The sequence below is a fragment of the Uloborus diversus genome, chromosome 7 (genome assembly GCF_026930045.1).
Source record: "Uloborus diversus isolate 005 chromosome 7, Udiv.v.3.1, whole genome shotgun sequence".
Classification (NCBI taxonomy): domain Eukaryota; kingdom Metazoa; phylum Arthropoda; class Arachnida; order Araneae; family Uloboridae; genus Uloborus; species Uloborus diversus.
The window spans coordinates 61,236,349-61,259,384 of record NC_072737.1 but is presented as its reverse complement, the minus strand read 5'-3'; the positions used below and the strand labels follow the sequence as shown (position 1 = coordinate 61,259,384).

At 32.5% G+C, this 23,036-nt stretch overlaps 2 protein-coding genes across 2 annotated transcripts in view; one reads left to right on the top strand and one right to left on the bottom strand.

Annotated features, from left to right (window-relative positions):
- LOC129227046 (integrator complex subunit 7-like) overlaps positions 1-1,516 on the top strand; it is a gene marked incomplete in the record, with an annotated part of 34,689 nt that extends 33,173 nt beyond the window's left edge. Inside the window, 2 exon segments of the mRNA XM_054861686.1 lie at positions 908-1,090; positions 1,182-1,516. Of these exon segments, the coding sequence (XP_054717661.1) occupies positions 908-1,090; positions 1,182-1,463 (465 nt within the window).
- A 1,170-nt stretch (positions 1,517-2,686) lies between these two features.
- LOC129227049 (uncharacterized) overlaps positions 2,687-23,036 on the bottom strand; it is a 41,023-nt gene continuing 20,673 nt past the window's right edge. The window contains exons 5-7 of the mRNA XM_054861688.1: positions 19,243-19,472; positions 11,722-11,920; positions 2,687-8,997 (exon numbers count right to left, since the gene is read on the bottom strand). Of these exons, the coding sequence (XP_054717663.1) occupies positions 8,924-8,997; positions 11,722-11,920; positions 19,243-19,472 (503 nt within the window). The 3' untranslated portion in view covers positions 2,687-8,923. The remainder of the gene's footprint in view (positions 8,998-11,721; positions 11,921-19,242; positions 19,473-23,036) is intronic.

The window sequence follows — 23,036 nt, the reverse complement described above, 5'->3', positions numbered from 1 at the left end:
CCACTGAATTATTTTTACGAGGGAATTAAAGTGATTGTGTGGATCTTACATAATGTTTTTTTTTAACCTTCATAAATACAAAACTTGTATTTCTTACGTATGCATTATAAGAAGGCTTTGTGAGCAAATGGAGTATTTTATCAACTTGGTCTCGTCTTTGTACTACTTTAAATTGCAGAGATATTGATTAAAATCTCAATTAACATTCTTTTAGCTAATTTATTTGTAAAAGCACACATCCGAAGGTAGGTTGGTGAGCGAGTTGCAGTAGGCAGCAAAAGCAGGGTTGGCAAACAAAGATAGCAATAGGTTTTAGAATGTTGTAAAGTTGACTGCATTCAATTAATGTCTCGGTGGATTGAAACACTTCATGGCAGCTGAGAATAGTTTCTTTTGGCAAGCAATGAAAATTATTAATGTTAGAATACCCTTGTTCAAAATATTAGTTATGGGGAAGATTAGTTAGGTTCTTATTTGGTATTACAACCCAGGATGGGTCTTAGTCTCTCTCAAAATCCTCCTCCAGATAAATAGTGGCTTTCTTTTCTAGTTGGTAATCTTCATAATTTATCAGCGAGAACAACTAGTCATCTCTTATTTTTGTTTTCTTGTAGCTCTATTACACATTGCTTGATTCTTAAAATTGTGTCAAAATCAATTATTACATTTAGAAGTATATATCTTAATTTACTTTGTATATTAAATGTGTGCCTAATTATATTTTTTCTTCAAACAATTATTTTTTCTATATTTTATAAACTGTTTATAAAATCGAATAGCATTGTTTCAATAAAAAACATTTTGGTACTATTAAGCTTAGCTGTTTGTAAAATCATGATTGTTTATAAAAATGAGATTTTATCTATTATCTATTTACTTTTTATTTTTCTTCTTCTTTAACTTCCAGTTAGCAATTTCTCCTCAGCCAAAAAATTCAGAACCAATCCTTATTCAAAGCAGTTCACAGCTTTCAGTAAAAGTTGAAGGAGTGGTGCAACATGGCTCAAGACCTGGCCTGTTCAGAAAAGTGGACAAAATACTTGTCACAGTTAGTAGTCAACAAAGCAGAACACCTCAACAAGAAAATAAAGTATGATATACTTATTTTAATTAATTTGCTGTCACATTACTAATTGTTTACTCTCCTTTGTTATATTGACATTCAATGTTTCCACTTTTAGCCATTTGCAGAAAGTGCGCCTACCAGTCCAAGTATGACTCTATCACAGTCTGCTACCCCACATTACGATTACTTTCAAACTCAGTTTTTACTAGGCTTTTCTGTAGCAGGGCTTCATTCTGTCACCATTGAAGCAGCAGTTATTGATGATAAGGAATCTCTATGGAAAACTGGCCCTAAGATGACTCTTCTCGTGAAATCGCATGACGATGGGAACAACAACCAGTCCAGGATGGTTGCTCCAAAAGAGAGAGCTCATGTTCCAAGCATAAATCTTGTATAAAAAATTATTCTTCATCATTTAACTTTGTAAGCATTGTATAATAAACAAACCATTATTTTTAAACCATGGTATCTTCTGTATGCTTTGTCTTATTACTTGTGACCAGAGGGTCCCAGGTTCAATCCTCGCTGGTCGAAGATGCTTGTGGTCACAAAACCCTTCAAGTGAAACGATACCTCTGGGGGGGGGGGGGGGTAGACCAGGGATTGCTCAGTATCTGGTCTGGTTCAAAACATCAGCTGTCTTCAGGGTCCCATCCAGCTGGTTAAGCTACAATTAGTAGTAGGGACTCTGGAGCGAAAAGTGTATGCGTCATCTTAAGGGGTCTAAGGACCTTTAACCTTCAAAATTTTCGACTTTCTGGAAAAAGTATGTTATGCAAACTTTAATTCTGAACAATTTGATACCTTATTTATTACCATACACAAAAAAACTTTTCTTGTTATCGTAAAAATGCGTAAACTTTCCCTACAGACATTTATGTTAACAGCAGCTATTTAAGCCTATTTTTCTCAAGTCCCAAGTTTTTTGCTTTGCATGCATGATATATTTCAAGAAGTTTCTTATATATTTCTGTAAATCTTTTCACATGTGTTTGCCTGGTTTGTTGTTATGATCTGAAACTAATTTTTAACTAAAAATAAAAGTTAATATTTAGAAAAAATATATTTTGCACGAAATTTTGATATTAACTTTGAAAATTTCAAAAAAATAATTTTTTAAAAAATTAACAAATTTAGGTTTAGATCATAAAAATTAACCAGACAAACATGCATTAAACGTTTTACAGAAATATATACGAAACTTCCTGAGATATCATGCGCGCAAAACGAGAAACTGGCACCTGAGAAAAAGAGGCTTAAACAGCTGCTGTTAACATTAATCTCTATGGGGAAAGGTTACGTATTTTTATGATAATTTGAAAAGTTTTTTGCATATGGTAATGAATAAGGTATCAAATTGTTCAGAATTAAATTACGCATAGCATACATTTTTTGCGGAAAGTCGAAAATTCACAATTTGATACCTTAACCATTAACCATATTTGATACAATATCCATTAACTGTGAGCTGTTTTTTTATGTTCAGTTTTCTGGAGATGGAGGAAAAGTGTGATACATTCAGACAGAGCAATATAACAAAATATCATTCCTCTATTTCCATCCCACAAGTTCAATTTAATTCAAGAAAGATTAACAACAATCAACTTTTCATATTTTTTTTAATTCAAATTTAAAATTTTCCTTCTTTCAAAAATTGTGCGTGTGATCATTATACTAAAACTCAGTTGGAAAAAAACAGTATAAAATCATATGATTCACTTCTCCATAAAAAGCAGTCTTGAATAATCTTCCTTTTCACAAATATTCAGCTTTTAACAGACGAACTTTGAACATAAAATGTTATGATCCATTTCAAATGTTTTTGTTTATTTTTAATTTACATCTTTTCTCACTTACATGAGAAAATACTCAAAATATTAATAGTCAAAATACATAAATATATGTATTATTTCAAGTTAAATAATGCAAACAATTACTAAACAGTCCCCTCCCCCCTGCTAAAAAAATTATAAGTATTTATGATTTTTTTTTTTAAATTTAATTCTGCTTTAACTGAACAACTTGAAAAAAAAAAAAAGTCAGATTTACCAAAAAATAAATAAGGGGGGGGGGGCAGTTTTAGAACAACTTCAAAAAATTTCCCTTACAAGTAGAGATGCACCGAATATTTGGTTGGTATTTGGTATACTGCAGTAAGCAAACCCAATATTTGGTTAGGCCAAATACTTTAATATTCAGCAACCAAATAGTAAACAAAGTTAAATGCTCAACAATAGGTAAACAAACATGTTTTCTTTATTAGAATGAATGAAAGCTCTTGTTTACTGCCATGGGAAGGTAACGGGGTATTTGCAGAAAAGAGGTTTTAAGATATTTGAAAAAACGTACTTCAGATTTTTTTCTAACAATAAGGAAAGGTTGGAATTTGAGGTTTTTTCTTGCTTTACTTTCAGCAGAAACCACATAAGCAAGTTTATGCAATGAAGCTACAATACATGAGGCAGTGAGAAGCAAAGGGATGTAAGTGACAAAATTAAAATTTTGGAGATAACCAGTTCAAATGGCAGGTGAACCTCTCCTCTGTCTTGGGGTAAGATATAGTACTAGTAGTCCTGGTAGGTGCTGCTATACAGCATGATTTAGAAAAAATTTCAATGGAAGTCTACCTAGGATCTTTGAATGTGTTTTACTCAAAACTTGAAACTGTCCACTTACATCCCTTTCCTTCTCACTGCCTCATATGTCAAAAATGCTTTTGACATATATTGTACACTTTACCTTCCCAAGGCAATAATATACTACCATAGTACAAAATGAATTTGAATTTTAACTTACTATACTGTCACATTCGAAGTAATTTTAATGTTAAAAAAAGCATTCAGATGTTGACTTATCACTTGCTGTTATCAATTGTTCTGTTAGACTAAAATGGAAGAATCTCACTTGAATAAATTATGATGATATTTTAAACATCTTGGCTCTTATAAATAAATGCAAGATTCTAACATAACATGCTACCATGCTTATCATTTATCAAATCACCAGTCAAAAAATAAATAAATTATCAAGTTGTGCAGAATTGCATACAAACATAAACCAAATTAACCATTCACTATAGGAATTTGCTTTTGCCTTAGGAATGATTTATTTTATTGTTTATTTTATTGTTTATTTTAATTTAATAACTATAATTAATGTAGATAAATTTAGGATGTTAAATGGATGGATTTACATTTCACAAAAGGCACAAAATAGATGAACATTTTCTAATTTATATTAGCATAAAATAAAAGTGCAATTGCTACAATTAAAAGATTAAAGCAAGTATTCAGTATTCGGCTGAAGAATTTTAACCGAATATTCAGTTAAATAAAATACCTTTGACTTTGTGCATGAAAAGTAAAACAAGAAATAACAGCGTTTCATTGCATGAAATTGCAGATTACTGCAGACACGTCTTTGGGGTTACAAGGAACACCTTTCTCAATGCAAAAATAAATTAGCTTATAGATGAAAAGTCGTTACAATGAAACGTTTTTATTTTTTATTTACCAATGTTCAGTATTCGGCAAAATAGTGTATTCGATGCATCTATATTTTCAAGCATCAGTATACGCACACTTAAAGTAGAAATAAAATCAATTCAATAAAGAAAAAGAGCTTACTTTTCAGAAACAGTTGGTTCTCTGTTTAACAACTTTCTCTACTTAAAGAAGACTTTTCAAGGTCCCAGATGCTCCATTGTAGTTTTAGAAGCATTCTATTTAAGGATGCATTCTACTTAAGGACAATTTTTTGTGGTTCCTCGAAAGTTGTTAAATAAAGAGTCAACTGTATACAGTACCCTATTATACCACACTTCACACAATATCACAGGAATAACATTAAGATATTCTACTGCTACTTTGAGGCACCGATATATACATACAGTCGAACCTCGGTAAACCGCCAACCTTGGTGATGAGCCGAAAGTCAAGGGTGGAGGTTGAACAAGTTTTCCCTAAACCTGCATAAATGTATGTTTTATGAAAATACATTTGAAGGCATGTTTTTTCCTTCCCAAATGAACTTTGAAAAATAACAGCTATTGGATTTCCTACAGTGTATCTCCAAGGGTTCTTTGGCTATTTGGTTTTATTTATTTATTTTTTTTTTTTTTTTTTTTTTTTTTTCTAGAATTTGAAAAATATTTATTGACAAATTGATGGCTTGTGAATTAGTTTTTTTTTATTAAACTCACAAAATAGAATTTTTTCATGCAAGCTTAGGATTATTTTAGTTCTTAGCAAAACAAAGCAAAAGAATACAAATGTTGATGTACAAACTTGTTTGCTGAAGTCTGCACATGGTTTCAATTACAGGATAAGCCAGAGCACCCTCCCGCCGCCAACTGGGACAGAAAAGTGTCAAGAATGAATGCTTTTATAGCTGAGTAATGAAATGTCAGAATGAAAGGTTGAAAGTGGTGATGGATTAGATAGATCCAGTTAAAGTTCATGGAGATGTTGGAAACAATTCTCCTTGGCGATGGTGTGCAGCAGGGGGCGGATTAAAGCGAAAAAAGATAAGTGAGCTGGACAATTTTAAGTAGTGGCTAATGTAGGTGCATTTATATTGGGAATTAGTGGCAGGTTATGTGTGACATATTCATGATTTCCCTCTGTGGCTTGTCATGGTCATTCACTCTCCTAAGTAGCTTATCTCTGAGTTTGAATTACTTGCGTGGTCTTCCAAGATGGTGGTTTAACCCAGTAGGCACGTTTCCATGGGCACTTTCAAACCTGGAAAAAACCTGCTTTTCACTGCATTCCGGTTATTTGCGGGGTATATGTGAAATTTCTCTTCCTGCTTCCTTCTGGAGTAAAAGTGGAATTTTTACCCAGAATGCATTAAGCAAAACAAGTTCGTCTACTTGCTGGGTATAGCCGCTAAGGATGCTGGGTAAAAACCGCTTTCTTTGGTACAATAGAAAACTTTTTTTTCATGTAAAAGGGGAATTTTTCAACCTTTTTTTTTTTCGGAGCCGGAACAGTTATTTACAAGACAGAAAAGTGTGTTGTGAACATGGCTATTATGCAGTTTACACTGGTTTAAGGAGGGAATTTGTATTGCTTTCCTATACTGAACTGGTTTTTCATCACCTTTCTTGGCAAAGTAAAAGGGTTTAACAAGGTTCAATTGTATATAATTTTAATTTTTTTGACAATACATGTGTAATAAAATAATGTTCGACAAAAAGTTTATGTGCTTTTTATTGGCTTTTATGAAGAAATGAGCCACTGGCAGCAATACGCTGCTGATATTTCAAGTTTATTTGTAATGCCCCTGAATTTTTTTCTAACACTGAAATGAAACATTTTTTGGGAAACAACATAATGAATCATCTGAAATCAAAAAACTAAATTATGATTTATTAGTTTTAAGTTTCTGCATAAAAAAGTTTTTTTTTTTTTTTTCATTTTAAACTAAACCCAGTGGCGCAACAGCCCATGAGGGACAAGGCCTACTGAGGCCATCCCAGTTTTTCTGACCAAGGGCTCTGGGGTGCAAGGAGATGTCCCAGTTAGGCAATCAGCCAAATGAGGAACCCCCAGGGATTATTTCCTAAGCACACTTGGTACTCATTTTATCGACCCACTGCAGGGATGAACGGCTGAGCAGGGCCGGGCCTGAGGTGTGGAAGCACGAAGCGCTACCACTGAGCTTCTGTTTTTATTTTAACATTTTAAAATAGCAAACATTTTCTTTTTTTTTTTTTTTTTTGATGAAAAACCAGTATTTCTAAAATTGAAGAATCAATAATAAAAGAAACTTGATGTTTTGTTATTTGCAGAAACTTATAAGGTAATAAAATTATTTCGACTTTTTGATTTCAGACGATCCAGTAATGAGTTATAAGGGGCATTGTATTTTTCTTTTTTTTTTCCAAATATTCATGGAGACTCATTTATTCATAAAAACTAATGAAAATTACAGAGTATTCTTCAAATGCAACTTCTTTATGTAGTAAGTATAGAAATAAATATGTACAGTCAATTCGTGATGACTCATATATTACTATAACTCAAAGTTTTATCAAGTTAAAACCCCTTTGTCTTTAATTCCATGCTTATTTTTCTCAATATCTCAAAGTTAACTTCCTTTAACTCGAAGTTTTTTCAAAGATGACTCAAGATTTGTTTCGAAAGAATGAAAAAAAAAGAAAGAAAGAAACAAGTGACTATGAGAGAAAAAATAATTCACCTTCACTTGCAATTCCTACCCAATATAGACCTCTAAAGCAAGAAGAGCACCTGTTGAGCCAGTGTGCGATAAAGGAGTTACACGTGCAGAAATGAGTTAGCTTGTTTTTTTTTTTTGTGGTACTGTACTGTTTACTCTTTGACATGTTGCTGGACTACGAATTTGCTTTTAAGCTGTCAAATCAACTGATTGTACCTTTATTTAAAGGCTGACCTAAGTTAAGATGCGTTTCCCTTCATTCTTTAGTTTGATCATTTGCTGTAAATTCCTGAAAGACAGAGTGAGTTTTCTTTACCATTAAAGATGTCTAAGCAAATACACTCTATCAATGATATTAAAAGAAAAAGAAAAACTTCTAAAGTGGTAGAATCCTTGAATTCAAATTAGAAACAAATGAAGATGTGCACCTTTCCTAAAGTAGAATCAGCTCTATTCAAGTGGTTCCAGCAGAATCGAAATCAAAACCATGCTTTTAATTTTTTATTCTCAATCTTTTTGATTAAACTGTGCATATTGTGCTTAAAAGCTTTTAAGTTCTGCAATTTTGTCTGTTATATGTACATATGAGTTAAAATATTCAATGGTTTTTAATATTAAAATGTCAAAAACCAAAAGTAATGGTAAGTCGAACTTCCGATAAGGCGAAGTTTCTCGTCGGTGCCTTTAGATTCGAGTTATCACGAATTGACTGTAATTAATATCTGTTTTCAAGAAAATATGCCTTCATTGTACAGTGAAACCTCTCGACCCAACCACCCTTGTATAGCCTTCACACCTGTTTGCGGCCAGTTTTGCACAGCAGGAAATTTTTGGTCTATTCGTATAATCTTAAACTCTCCTTTGAGCGCCATGGTAGTCGCTGGACTGTGCTTCGAAATGGACTGCTCACTATTCTAATTTTATTTTTTTCCCTTGAACTGTTATCCTTTTGTTAAGCGAACGGCCAGGTGTTTTATTATGTGTTTTGGTGTGCATGTTTGGGGGGGGGGGGGAGGCCATTTGGAGAACTAGGCACATGTAGGTGTAAATCATTTCTCCAATTGCCTGTTATAGTAATATATGAGGACATATTTTTTCCATAAAAGGAAAACAATAATTTTTAGCTTTAGGGTACATATGCAAACTTTGATAATCTTTTCATTTATTGATTCATGATTGTAAAAAAAAAATGTAGTCTTTAGACAGTATTTTAGATTTAAATGGAGTTTATTATATTATTTGTGATAAACAAAAAGTTTTAAACACGGCAAATTCTGAAGAAAATTGATGATATCATCCCTAATTTGAAATCCATAGGCTGTGGACTCAATTCAAGATTTGCTTTAACAATTTAAAAATAAATTTGAAGAAAAAAAAGTTTCTATAAAACTAAACAAACACAAATTGTGTAATTTTTTCCTGAAAAGGAGAAATCATGGAATAAAACAATTTCTTTTCTTTATTTTCTTAAAAACTCATTTTGAAGTGTTGAATTATGTGTTTAGTTTTTTTGTTTCAGTTCAACAAAGAATACCCTTACGGCTAGATTTTCACGGAACGGAGGGGTGGCCACTTGAAGAGGTTTTACTGTATCTTATTAACCTTACTCACCCTCTTCCTCTAGCTAACTCTTAGTTGACAAATGCATTTCTTAATACAAAACATTGTACTATTTTACTTGATTTCTTTCGGAAAACCACTTTTTAATAATTCACACTTGAGAAAGGCACTCAGTGTAGTATTTTTATCTAAAATCAAAAAATTAAACAAACTGTAAGGACTAGTTTCAAATTTATCAACTAAACTTAACTCTAAAACCAAGAAGTGATAAAACACACATCTGAACATGCAATTATAATGATTTCTATGAATATTATGCTACGGAACTGCCCCGACCTTATGATCTACAAGGCCATGACAGTTCTCACTTTGCTATAAGGCTGAGAGATATGGAGTTGGAGTGCAGAAGACAGAATCCAGGCAGCTGATATGCGGTAGCCGAGTTCTCTAAAGGCCTGCACACTTATTGGCAAAATAAAAAATGAAGATTTTTTAGTTTGTTTATTTCATTATACAAGAGCATTAAAGGTGACCTACTATGGAAAAATTACCAATAATGCATTGATTGCAAAAATCATGTCCAAAGTATGAAACGAGGGAGACTTCCAAGAGCTATCTTCTACTACAAGGCCAAAAGGCAAACGAGACAAGGACAGGCCTAGAAAATAGCAGTTTTATCAAGAAGTTGAAACAGGCATTTCGACTAATCCTTGATGATGATGACGATGATAAACATAATAATTTTATAAAAATAATTGAGTGTTTCAAAGAAGAACAAGAAAAAATCCCCTAAAATGGTAGCCTGTATCCACCTCTGCACAGGGGCGGCAAATAGGGGGGTCAAGAGGGGGCGGTCGCACCCCCAAATTTTTTGAGCAGAATGATAGAAAATGGGTGCATTCAATTTATGGAAGTCGGAAATCAATGTTCATTAAAAGAAATCACGCTGGTTCTCAGCAACTATTTGAAGAAACTTGACACATTCTCAGACTAGAAAAAGTGCTTTTCGTTATTTGGATGATGACTTAGAAATTCATGGAGTATTTTCGGCTTTTTCAGAACATAAAAAACAGATAGAGAACCATGGTTAATTTAAACTAAAGAAGACATTGCCTCATATAGGCTAAATATTTCACACTTGTGAGCCCAGTGTAACGATGGTATGTCCAATATGAGAGGCTCGTGAAAAGTGGTGTAGCAGCATGGTTTTCACAAGAAAATTCCTTGATATTTTACATTCACTTTACGCTCATTTTTTAAGTTCCATATTTATTTAATGGGTGTTCATTGCTTTCTTCTGCTAGAAACACGTTACAGCTGCTCAATATATTATAATGCTTTCTTAGAAGCTTCTTAAAAATGCATGTGATTATTGAATAAAAAAAGACATATCAACCAAATACCTGTTATGGGGCTCTATAATTATGCAATGGTGGAGTGACACAAGATAATCTTCAAGAGTTAAAATGATAAAAACATTTCTCTATAACTTCAAAGCAGTGATTTGACGACTGGAAGAACTGTTGCAAAACAATTCTTTTAATGATGAAAAAGCTCATGCCCTTTAGCATGTATGACTTCGTTTGAATTTTTATCCAATTTGTTTGTACCGGGAAAAGATTTTTGAAAAATGCTTTACTCTATAAAAATCTTATATCTTCAATCCATCATGGATTATGGTTATTTGGATTGGATTTTGAAAATGAAAAATAAAATGTTTCAACTGTGAGTAAAATTTTTAGCATAAGGCAAGAAAAAATACAAGCAATATACCGACAGAATGGTTTTCACATCCAGAAACTGCAGTTTCGTCCTTGTTATGGACTTATATGTCTGGAATAGGGAATAACAGAGCTAGAGGCAGATGATAGCTCATTGAAGCTGAGAGCGCCGATATGACTAGATTATTCAATGATGAAAATATTAAGTCCCTCACAGTTTTTAAAGTAGCTTTTGAAGTGATTTTGAAGAGCAAGATATAAAAAGTGTTTTAATACATAACTTTGCGTTACTTCAATTGTTTTTTAACTATTACAATCAGTTCAGCTAGTAGAGAAAGATTTTTTTTTTATGTCTCAGGAGGTTAGAGAAATATTTTGGAAGCACAAAGGGAAAAAAAATTACCTTTTCCATTTAGCTGAACTGGCAAAATAGCACGACATTGGGCACTGATAGATTAGTAGCACGATTCCCTGCTCTTCCGAATTCCAAAATTCATGCATTATAACTTTTCCAAAAGGTATAAAACCTTTAGTAGCGAGATGTTTTGTATGATAACTTTTTAGTCAATGAACCAAAATTTTAATTGTTTCTAAACACTAATTTTATTCATACTAAACCGATTTTATGACAACTTCTTGTTATTCACTGTGTGTTTGGTTTCGCTTTGGGGTTATACACATTTAAGAAATTTGACCCCCCAATTGAAATGGTGAAATGCCGCCCCTGCCTCTGCATCTACTGTAATTAAAGCTTTTAATTAATGCAGAAATAGTACATAATAGTATCGGAATGTGTCAGCATCTATTTCTCTGTTGTTTAATAAAAAGAGTAAAAATAAAATTGAGGCAATTAAAAAAAAGGGATTGTAAATGCCGCATTGGCAGAAAGGTTGCATTTTACAAAAATTTAGCTTTTAAAAATGTAAATGCTACAACATTTCTTCCGAAAATTACATACTGGACATGCGAAAAATTAAGTTTGACTTTATTTTTACTTAAAAATAGAGTGTGTTTGTACTGTCTCTGAAACAGTCGGAGAAGTTCTACAAAAAGTCGAAAGATTTTTTTAGACTTGTAGACACAAGCATGAGAATTAACACATCACATACAAGTAATTAACATCTTTACTGAATAACGCAGAAAAGCTTGTCACATTTTATAAAAGTTACAAACAAAAAAGGAAACACTCACCATCATACTTCAGGAAAATACAAGGATAATCCTTGACCAGATGCTCCAAAATTTTAATAAAACAATCTCTATGATATTTCCATTCTAAATAGTTCATTCTTCCAAATTGTCTTTTGAATTTATTGCTTGTCTCTATTGTATCTCGTAAGTGCCACAATGTATTCAGGGAACTTGCAAAACCACCAACAATATAAAATTCCTAGTGATTGATGAAAAAATTTAAAAAAAAATGCACAGTACCAGCAATGTTGTCACATATTAAAAAGCAGCATTGTTAAAAAAAGAAAAAACTCCAACAAAGCATAAATGTGAAAAAGGTACCAAACTCAGTAGAAATAAGGTTCATGATAGTCAGTGTATTGACAAAAGAGTTCAGATCTAAAAGTTACCAGTAATGGACTTTGAATTTAAGGGGGTATTCTAGTCTAGAAATTCAAAAAAAAAAATCTATTTTTTTTTTCATTCATATTCTCAAAGTTTAGATCTTTAAGAATAAGTTTCCAAGAGAATTTATGGAAATTCAAATTATTTTTGGAGTTACAGTTAAGTTTTGTTAAAATAAACTCTTTTGCTGAAATGAGACTGCAAACTTTAAACGCCTTTTTCTCGTAACTAGTTTTTTCGATACGATTGACAACATATCTCAAGTTCTAATGCACCGATTCACTTGAATGGTACAGACATTCTTAGTATGATCACAATTGTCTCCATGTAGGGTTTTTTGTAATTTTTAATTTTTATTATTTAAAAAAAAATACTTAAGTTCGAAAAAGAACCAAAAAATTAACTTTTTTTTACAGACAAACTTTTACAGTCTAACTTTTTTAAGACATTAAACCCCTGTCCTGCGGACACCTCTCTATTGCGGACAAAAAAAATTGTCCCGTTAGTGTCTGAATTAGAGGGAATTTTACTGTATTATGCATTTTTATACTTTTAAAGTATCACTAAAAAACTGATAAAAATGGATAATAAAAATAGCTACTGTTTTTTTTTTCTATTACTCCCGTAAAATCACCTTAAAATCAAGCCTCTAGACTAGAATACCCCCTTAAAAGGGTCCTAAACTATTTCAGATATAGGGGCCCCTACATGCGTATTGTAACTGTAATCATAGTAAAATAAATTGTAATCTAGTCTTGTAATCATGTAACTTTGACTTTCTGAAAGTGAAAACATTTAAGCCACCCTTTTACAATTGTATGAAAGATAAGATAGTTGAATAGTAACATAGAAAACGACTTCAAGCTATCCAGTGCTTGTCCCTGTTTGCAAATGAAAGTCATAAATCGAGACCTATTGCAAGTGTTTAGTACAATTAGTACCCTGTTGATACCTTTGACAGGAACATCTTAGGGCCTCTTGGGAACGTCTTCCAAATCCTTACAATTGGTCATTCATCAATTTCCCTTTTCATCTGTCAATGTTAGGAAAACAAGCGAAGCACATTGCCGCCTCAAAATCGTATTTTAGCAGAAAAAGTACAATGATATCAAAAGAACAAATAACTTTCCCACAAAAAAACAGCTTTTGGTTTTTTTATATATACTTTCATGAGAAAGTGGTGAATGACCAGGGGTCTGGCCAGAGGAAATATGGGTCCGTTAACGGACCCTTCACAAAAATCTGATCAACCAAAATGGACCTTTCACAAAATCCCGACCAACCAAAACGGACCCTTCACAAAATTCTGATAAACAAAAACGGATCTTTCACAAATTGTTTATTGGAAGAGCAAATCTCAAATCAAAATAACGCATATTAGAGGCGTCAATTTATACAAAATCTGTGCTAATTTTGCAAAAGAAAAAAAAAAGGCACTCTTGTGATGCTCCTGCAAGCGATAAATAACTACTAAGGCCTAATAATTTCTTATTGTTGGTTTCTATAAAATAAATTAACAGCTAAAAGTCAGTTTGGTTTATAATTTTGCTTGTTTGTTTTATGCAGCGGTGTTGTTGCAAACTTCTCTGAAAAAGTTAGTTGTCAGCACTTTTCTCCAGGCTCATGATTTAAAAAACAATAACATACAGCGAAATGAACTTAGGACTGCAAAGGATAGTAGGGATGGGGGGGGGGGGGTGAATGTGATCGCTTTAGATAGGGTTACCAACTTTAAACTTATCGCCTACTTAGCTTCTGGCGGGTGCGATGTTTAACTGTTATTTTGGGAGAAAGTTATATGGGTTTGATTTTTCGATGTTAAAAAGGATAATTAATTTTAAATAAACTCTTTTATTTATTGTTTTTTTCTTTAGATGCCTACATTTTGAAAAGCGAAATCTTTTTACATTCAATATGAGAATCATACTTTATTCTTTTTTCAAGCTAACTTCGCTTTATTAGGATGCAAATAAATGAAAAGCCTTTTTATTTTTGTGACAATGCTTATTTAAGTTTTTAAAGAGGAATTCCATTTTCTTTTATGAGTCAAAAAATTAAATGCTGAATCGATGGTTTATTTTTTATTTATTTATTTTGATTCAACTGTGTCCAGACATTAATGAAATGTTTATCATAGGACTCTAAAGTGCAATTCTAAAATAATTTTATCAGAAATATTTATTTTACAAGCCGTTTTTATACTTTTGATGCTTTCACTTTGAGGATTGCGATCTCTTTGCATCCGCTTTGGGAATCTGATTTTTCAAATTTTCGATGTTTAGTACGCTTTGGTTAAGAGGTAAACAATTAAAATATTTTTTATTTTTGTAAAAATCATGGAGTTTATAAGTTTTAAACGAAATTCTATGCTTTTTAACAATGTCTTGGTTCAAAAAGTTAAATGCTGAACCCCTGCCTGAATTTCTTTATTACAATTATTTTAAATACTATACATATAACATTTCTAGTATAATTTAACAATGTAGAATGGTAAATAAATATTGATACTTGAGGGGTGCCCATCTCCCAGAGTGTATGCCGCCCTCCCGTACTCCAATACTCGAAACACACTGAAGAATGATATTCTCAACAGAAAAGAGGGAAAACACTCAACATTAAAAGTCAATGATGCAGTTTGCGCCACCTCAAAATTAAAAAATTTCGTTTTTACAAAAAAAAAATTTTTTTGCAAAATTTGATTTTTCACAAAATTAATTGAATTTTCACAAAAATAATTGATTATTCACAAAAAAACGGACCCTGTGAAAAATCCTGGACAGACCCCTGATGACTAAAAAGATTTCGTGAAAAGATAACTGCGTTCGTGTTTCAGTGATTCTTTAATCACTCTAATGTGTGTATTGCCTTTATTTTTTATTACCTAACATCTAATGTAAACCCTGGTAAATAAGATTTTTTTTTTTTTTGCATGTTTTCAAAATAATTTCTCATTTTGTTTCATCAACATAGTTTTATCTTAAATGAATGTTTTATATGTTTACAACTGATATTATCTTTAGTTAACAAGTTTGCATTGATATATTTTGTAATTGTTTATATTTTATTGCATCAATGAACTATTTTAACACAAATTCTGAAATTTAATTATCTTTTTATACTACTTTTTTATTGTAAGAATAATTGCACTTCACTGCTGCATTAAAACTGTGATGTATACATATTATAAAATACTCATGCAAAAAAAAAAAGCTTTATGACTAAAAAGTGGAAATCATGGCAAAACGTGTAATGCCCAATCTTATATTTTATGAGTGTTAAGTTAAAACCTTTTAGCACTTATAAAAGTGCAATTTCTTTCGTAAGTGATTGGTTTAAGAATGAAATCAAAGCATATGCAAATAGTTTATCAAATGATCATAAAATTGAACCTGTAGAGTTGTAAGGATCTAACACTCATATGTACCCTTTTGCTAAAAAGAATACTACTGAAGTATTTTTCAATTTCTGCGTCATCTACTCCAGTTCAACGATTGTTTAGCACTGCTGGAAATTTTTTCACTTCTCAAAGAATGAGAAAGGAAACAGACATCTTTGACCTATTAATTGCACTTACTGCTTTGATGAAATATTTATTTCATTAGTTTGCTTGTTTAAAAAAAATAATGTTTAATATGCTTTAAGAGAGTTAAATATTTGCAACATTTTTGTTTTTATATCTTTTACACGCTACAAACAAAATTTACAATTTGTATTGTTGAAGACCTGAATATATTTGTTAGCTTACAATGTAAAGGTAATTAGCTTGTTTATTGTATAGCAATTTTTTCAAACATTCCATTTTATTAATTGTACCCGTTAAATTAATGTGCAACAATAAAATAAAAGAAATTGAGATAAATGAAAATTATTTCCTTAAGTAAAGCATCACTTAAATATCAGTCTATAACATCTTTGAAAAGCATATACAGTGAAACCTCCCTTAACGGACACTCCCGAATAACGGACACCTCTAATTAACGGACATTTTTGAAAGTCCCAGTCCCTCAATATAGGCCATTCCATATAATTCACTCTGAATAACAGACACTCCGAATAATGGACAGTTATTTCACAAAAAATTTCCCTTGCGATCATAGCACTTCCGTTTTTTTTTTCTTTTCACAGAATATCTTAGTAACTGCTTGCCTTACAAAGCTTTTCATCCTTTACAACTGATATTCCCCCCCCCCCCCCCCGTCATTTCCTTATCACTGTTTCTTGGAATTAAAAGGGTGGTAATGGACAGAGGCAGTGATTGGGGCTTAAAAGTTGGGGACAGAAAAAAAAAACTAAAAGGCATTTTGCGGGCAGGAAAAAATGAAAAAGAAAATAAAAGTCATAATTTTGTAACGGCTAGTTTTGAGAGTATTAAAGCAGATAAGTGAAAACTGATGTCAGTCTAACAATTAACGTACGTTTTTCTTAAGATTTTAATGAATTTTGTACACAATAACTATTCAAAAGTTAAAATAAAAAAGAGGAAACTGGGCGCTTTTTCTAACTGGGGCTCTCAGGAAATGCAATTGAGCAGATCGGCGCCGGTAGTAGTCGGCTTTATGGCGCCGTGGTTTCGTTGGGTTGTTTAATTTTTATATATGGAAAAGATTTGCCCACATTCAAGATCATATTGCCAACTGTCAATCATGCAATAGTGATACTCGAGATAAAATAAAAACTAACCATAAAAAGTGTGTGTGGGGGGGGAGGGGGGTTGCTCCGTCGAATCATCGCCGTTGGTAATGCAAAAAAGAGATGTCAAACTGTTTTAACTGATTACTTTAATTTATTAAATGCTTTTTAAGACAAGTGTGTGCTGTCAGTATACCTTTATTTAAAAAAAACAGATTAATTACACGTGACGTAAAACGTAGTAAACCTTTCGCAATTGTTTCGATTGTGTTCTACAAAGGGAACAACAGCCCATTTTGAAAAAGGTAAATTAAGTAGTTCCTCCTAATAGCGGACACCTCCCAATAACGGACAAAACTTCTGGTCCCTTGACTGTCCGCTATTCGGAGGTTTCACTGTAGTATAAAAGCATAAAAGCATTATAGTTTCAGCATGGCATCAAGCAATTTGTAATTTTCAAGAACTTGAAAATGAAATGTTCTTTTTTTAAATGAATTTTTTTGGGAATCAGACAATGTTTCAGGAGTTGATAACCCTTAACAACACGGGGACCCTAAGCTATAGCTTGTTTAGCTTATAGATAAATCCAGCACTGTCCATAGTAGTTGCTTTAATTGTAGGTATTGGAGTGTCCAATGTTCTTTAATTCAATTAGAAAACTTTTTTTTTCTTTTCTTTGATATCAGATTTTAAACTTGCGACAAGTTTCAACTGTTAAATTGGGTTCAAAATGTTTGACTATTCCTATTATGAAATAACTTGCCAATTTTAAATTTGATATCAAAGAAATTAGTACTTTTTGTTTTTTGAATGAGTTGAAGAATATTGGACAATCCATATCCAATGATTAAAGGAACTATGATGCCCTGGGCATAGCAGTCCTTTACCAACAGTAGTAACTACACATTTTTCATTTCCCTTTTTTTTTTATCTTTGTCATCTATTTTATTTCAGCTTTATTGTACAAACTTGCTTTCTTGATTTCCGCTGAACATTAATCATAAAAAGAATGTCAAACTACAACACATTCCTAGTGATTGTAGTGTGTTTCTTCAAACATCTCAAAACCTCATTTTTGTAGATACTACCGTTTACCTTCCCAAGTATAAAACTTAGTACCCATTAGATCTGAACTCTTTCTGCCCATAACACCGACTAACCTGAACCTTATTTCTACCGAACTTGTTGTCTTTTTCACATTAATGTTTTGTTGGAACATCATTCATTTTTGAAAAGTTAAGTCAAAGGCTATGTTCTCATTTAGCCACTTAAATGGAAAAGGATGTACAAATACAGTCTTCCTTTTTACTCTTGCAAGATACACTGGTTTCTTTTTATTAGCAACTTCCAGGACAATTTTATAATTGGGGCCAAATTCATTAGATCTTGATCTTAGGTATTCACAAACTTGCGGACAATTTTTGAAAATTGCTAAGACTCCCAGTTATCAAAATCTTCCTGCAATTTCTACTTTCTGGGGAATTATCATAATGTAGTACATATGCCAAATTAGCAGGGAAAACATCCTCATAGCTGAAATTGTTGTAGCCATTTTTACTACCAATGCCGTAATTTTACATTTTAATGGAACTCAAAAGTTTTCAAATGACTTGATATATTTATTGGAGGAATATTTTTCATTTTAAAGGCTTAATTCGCAATTCAAATAAACTATAAGAGGTGCTGCAATCTCTGGTTTATGACAGCAGAAAGATGAAAGCTAACAAATCTATAACATATAAACGTCGTTACTTTGCTAACGTTAGCATTGTGCTTTTAAGCTTTGTGAATGACAGTAATTTTTCTTCATGGTTTATGAGTTTTTTTCTTTTTTAATCTTTTGAAACTATATTAACATCACAAACTATCTGAAGCATATGATTTCCATCAAAAGTGAAATGGAATGTCTTTGGTTAATTTCTTAAATCATCTTAAGGTGGTACATTCAAGCTCTAGATTTGCAAATCTAATTACATGACGAATTATTTTTCATTTTCATGGAACTTATAGTCTTCTTTAAAAGAAGACTAGAAGTTCCATGAAAATGAAAAATTTAAGGACTTGCTTCGTTTAAAAGTAAAACATTTAATTTAAAACTTCAACAACTTTGTTTTGGGTTCAACACCAATGTTTGACAAACAGTTTTGTTTTGATTGGGTTCTCTTTCTTATTTATTCTTTTGTGATTACATTAGCAGCACAAACTGTCTGAAGCCTGTGAGGAATGGAATGTTTTAACTTTTTGGCTAATTTCTTAAATCACCTCAAGGCAGTGTAATCAAGCTCTAGATATTCAAATTTAATTATTTGTGAAGAATTGAAGGGGGGGGGGCAATAATAAGTTCCAAGTAGAACAAAGTCAAAAAAAAATAAATAAATAAATAAACAAACAAACATGAGAAGCTATTTAAAACAATATATTACATGGCATTTGCAATGAATTGTTTAAACGGCATTCATATCACATTCAACTTTACATATTGACATTGATTAATAAATTTGTACTTACATCAAAACCTTCAGTAATTTTATAAACAGTATTTTTATATGTTCTATTAAGGTTGGCTCCTTGATCATACTCTAAACTCTCCAGCTCACCAAACACTTCTATGTTACTCTCACAATCTCTGTCAAGTGTTTTTTTAACATTGCAGGAAAGAGGTGCAAGAAGAACATATTTTTTCGTTGCAAATTTTATATCATGTTCTTTTTCAAAATCTGACATCCTCTTCACAATATCTAACAAAAGAAAATAAGCCCATCTGAATCCTCTTTTTTTATAAACATTCTACGTGCGAATATTTACTAAATATTTTTAATACAAACTTTTACTTTAAAATGCACACAAGTACTGAAAAAAAACAGGCCAAAAACCAAATTTTTTTTCTGACACCCATAATAGTCTCCCATGCTTTACCCTTCAAATTAAATGATAATGATGACAAAATTTTTCAACAACCTGAATGACTATTGCAAATCTGCACATTGAAACCTGCTTCAAAGTTTATTTTTAACCTATGTTATTTTCTTGGAAAGTTTTGAAATAATCAACGTAAAAAAAAATTTTATGTCCAGAATTAAAGTTGTAATATTCCTCACAAGTTCAAAATACATGCTGAAAACTTAAATGTCACTATGAATAACTTTTAAAAATGCTAATTATAAATACTATTGAGACTACACAAACAATCTAAATAAAATACAATATTCGAGAACAGCAAAAGAAAGCAGATCGTAAAAAATACAGGGTTTGTATAAAAAAGTAACCAGACTGGGCTTAGAAAACATATTTATTGACAAAATTTCTACTTTTTCTCTAGTAGTCCCCATGGAAGTCGATAACCCTTTGGTACCGGATTTTACAGTCCCTGAATGCCCCCTGGAAGTCGGCAACCCATAAAGCTTTTAGACCTCGTCGTAGCGAGTTGAACAGCTTCCAGAGTCCCAAACCGCGTCCCCTTTAGTACTCTCTTGACCTCAGTGGCGGATCCAGCCGATTGTTTTGGGAGGGGCTATCCGAAATTTTTGAACAAACTCCGAACTCCCCAGAAATTTTATTAAAATAAAGTTTTAAAAACTCAATTTTTGGGGTATTGAGGCATTAAGTGAGGGGGTGGATTTAGGAATCTCTCTGAAAAATGTTCCAAAATTTAAATTTCCGAGTAATTTTTGAAAATTAGGAAACTAAAAACGCATTTTGTCTATTTTTGATGATGTACCGAGAAAGGTCAGGTTTCGGGCACTGGCCCCGAAATACTTTTTGAAAATAAAGCTTAGAAACCAAAATATTCTGTCATTATAAATTGAGAAGTTACAAGAGAAGAGGTGCTCTTCCCTAGCTCCTCAGCTGTCCAGCCTAAAAATACACCATTAGGTAATGTTTGCTTACATTAAAGGAAGGGTGAAGGTGCTTAGAATCCTTCCTTCCTGGAAATATTTTGCCTTTGAGGTCCTAAAAATTCGATTTTAACTATATTTATACATATTTTAAAAAAGGATAGAAGATTTGCGAGCTCTTCCAAAAACCTCCTTTTAAAGGTATCATCACAAGGAAGGGAGGGGATCCTATCGAAAATCGTTTGTAATTGAAGTCCCAAAAAATGTCATTTAAGTTGCTTTTAAGCAAGTTAAGTGATAAGGGCTGGATAAGCTAGTTTCCGTCGACATTTTTTCCAAATAAAATACTTAAAATGCAATTTTTGCTACACATCAAGGCATTTTTTAAATGCCTCTCTTTGGTTTTGTGAACAATAGGTATACCCTGAGAGAGAGAACAGCAGCGTTTAGAGATCGTCCAAGTGTCTGTAGTTGGAATCAAGAAATGCTGTAAAAGATGGAGAAAATTTTTGGAAATAAAAGTTTTGTTTTGAGGACAGGGATATAATTTATCTCCCAATTAAGGCCTATACTTCTTTTTCAGTAAAACACATATGTGTTAAATTTTGTTATCTTCTCATAATATTTTCTTTCTTTTTTTTATAAAAAAATTCCTACAATCACAAGGCTTCAGGAGGGGCCATGGCCCCCACGGCCCCCCTCTAACTCCGCCCCTGCTTCACCTTGGGGAATAGAAAGAAGTCCGGTGGTGCTGTATGCGGCACACGACGCTCCTTTTGCTTGTCCGTCAGGTGTTTTGGCACCAGCTTTGCACAGATCTTCCTCATGCCCAGATCGTTCTTAATAATGTCGTGAACGGTCATCTTATTGATCCCGACCTCTTCTGTGATTGCTTGGATGCTCAGACGATGGTCAGTGTTCAACACATCATGCACTTTTTGCACATTTGGGTCCCTGTGACTGGTTGATGAATGTCTGGAGCGCTGCTCATCGTGGACGTCATCGCGGCCCTCTCGGAAATTCTTATGCCACTGGAAGACTTGAGTTCTGGACAAAGCTTCCTCACCATAAACCTCATTGATCATTCGAAGAGTTTCCGTAGGCGTATTCTTGAGTTTGACACAAAATTTGATGTTAACACGTTGCTAGATGGTACGCTCCATTTTCACTCCGACGAGATCCCTAAACACGCACTGCTCTCTCACATGATGCTAACCCTCCAAGCGTTTGGAGGCAACTGACTCGAGTCCGTTCCCCATCCCTCGATCCCCCACCACTATTAGATCACCAACAACCGGTTTACAAACGTTTTATCTGGGTGTCACAAACTCAGTCCAGTTATTTTTTATACCAACCCTGTAACTCAAAATGGACTTTCAGCAATGAGTAAAGATTCAGCAGATTGATCTAATTGTGTAGGTCCCTACCACTAATTAGCTGGGTCGTATTAAGAAACAAAAAAATTAATAAAAACAATAATTATACAATAATATTACAATAGCAAATTCATATGAATAATGAAAATGTGTGATTAGTGTAGCATTAATACACAGACACAGATAATGAACCACCATTCTTGTTACTTTGAGTGTGATTTTCCATGCAATCATAGTTTGATACCAAACAGCATAGCTTAAAACACACACACACACAGTAAAGCCCCAAAAATTATATCATTTTTTTTTCTCAAATTCACCTATTTTTTAGCATTAGGAGATTAATATCTAACATTTTTAAGAAATTAAGTTGCGTAACTAAATAGTAACTCAACTTCTAAAATATTACAATTGATTAGATCTACTTAAGTTTTCAGAAATAGTCTCTGAGTTTTTATTATATTGTTAGTTTCCACTGCATACATTGTTAACATTCAGTATTTTTTGCCATGTGAAATTATAATATAGAAGCGAAACGTTGCTATTATAAATTTTCTTTGCATCACTCTTCTGCTTCAATAATGATTGTTATGTAATGTTATAGCCTCAAAATGTTAAAAACCACACAATCTCTGGTCCCAAACTATGGGTTTTTGACTCTTCAATTTTTTCACTATCTTTAAAAACTACATAGAAACCATCACACAGTTGAAAACAGAAGTTATCTAATTGGTATCAGTTATTCATAATGAACATTGAACAACTTGGAAGCACAAATAATTTTAGATAGTAATATACAGACCTTTTTTAGATTGTGTAGGTAAAGCCTGTAAGTGGCTTCTATGGGGGGGGGGGACAACTGCGTCACGCGTAAAGGGGGGGTATTGCCCCTCCACTTTTCAATGTTCAAAGTTAAAGATTGATTGAAAATGATAAAATTGTTCGATTCATGTCTTTAAAGAACAAAGAATTGAATGAATAAGCATTTTTGTAAATATTTTTCTCTTTATATTATTTCAAAAAATTAAAAATGGAGCTTTGAATTGAAAGGAAGGAGTCTGACTGTGGTTATTTCTACAAGTTTTGTAGT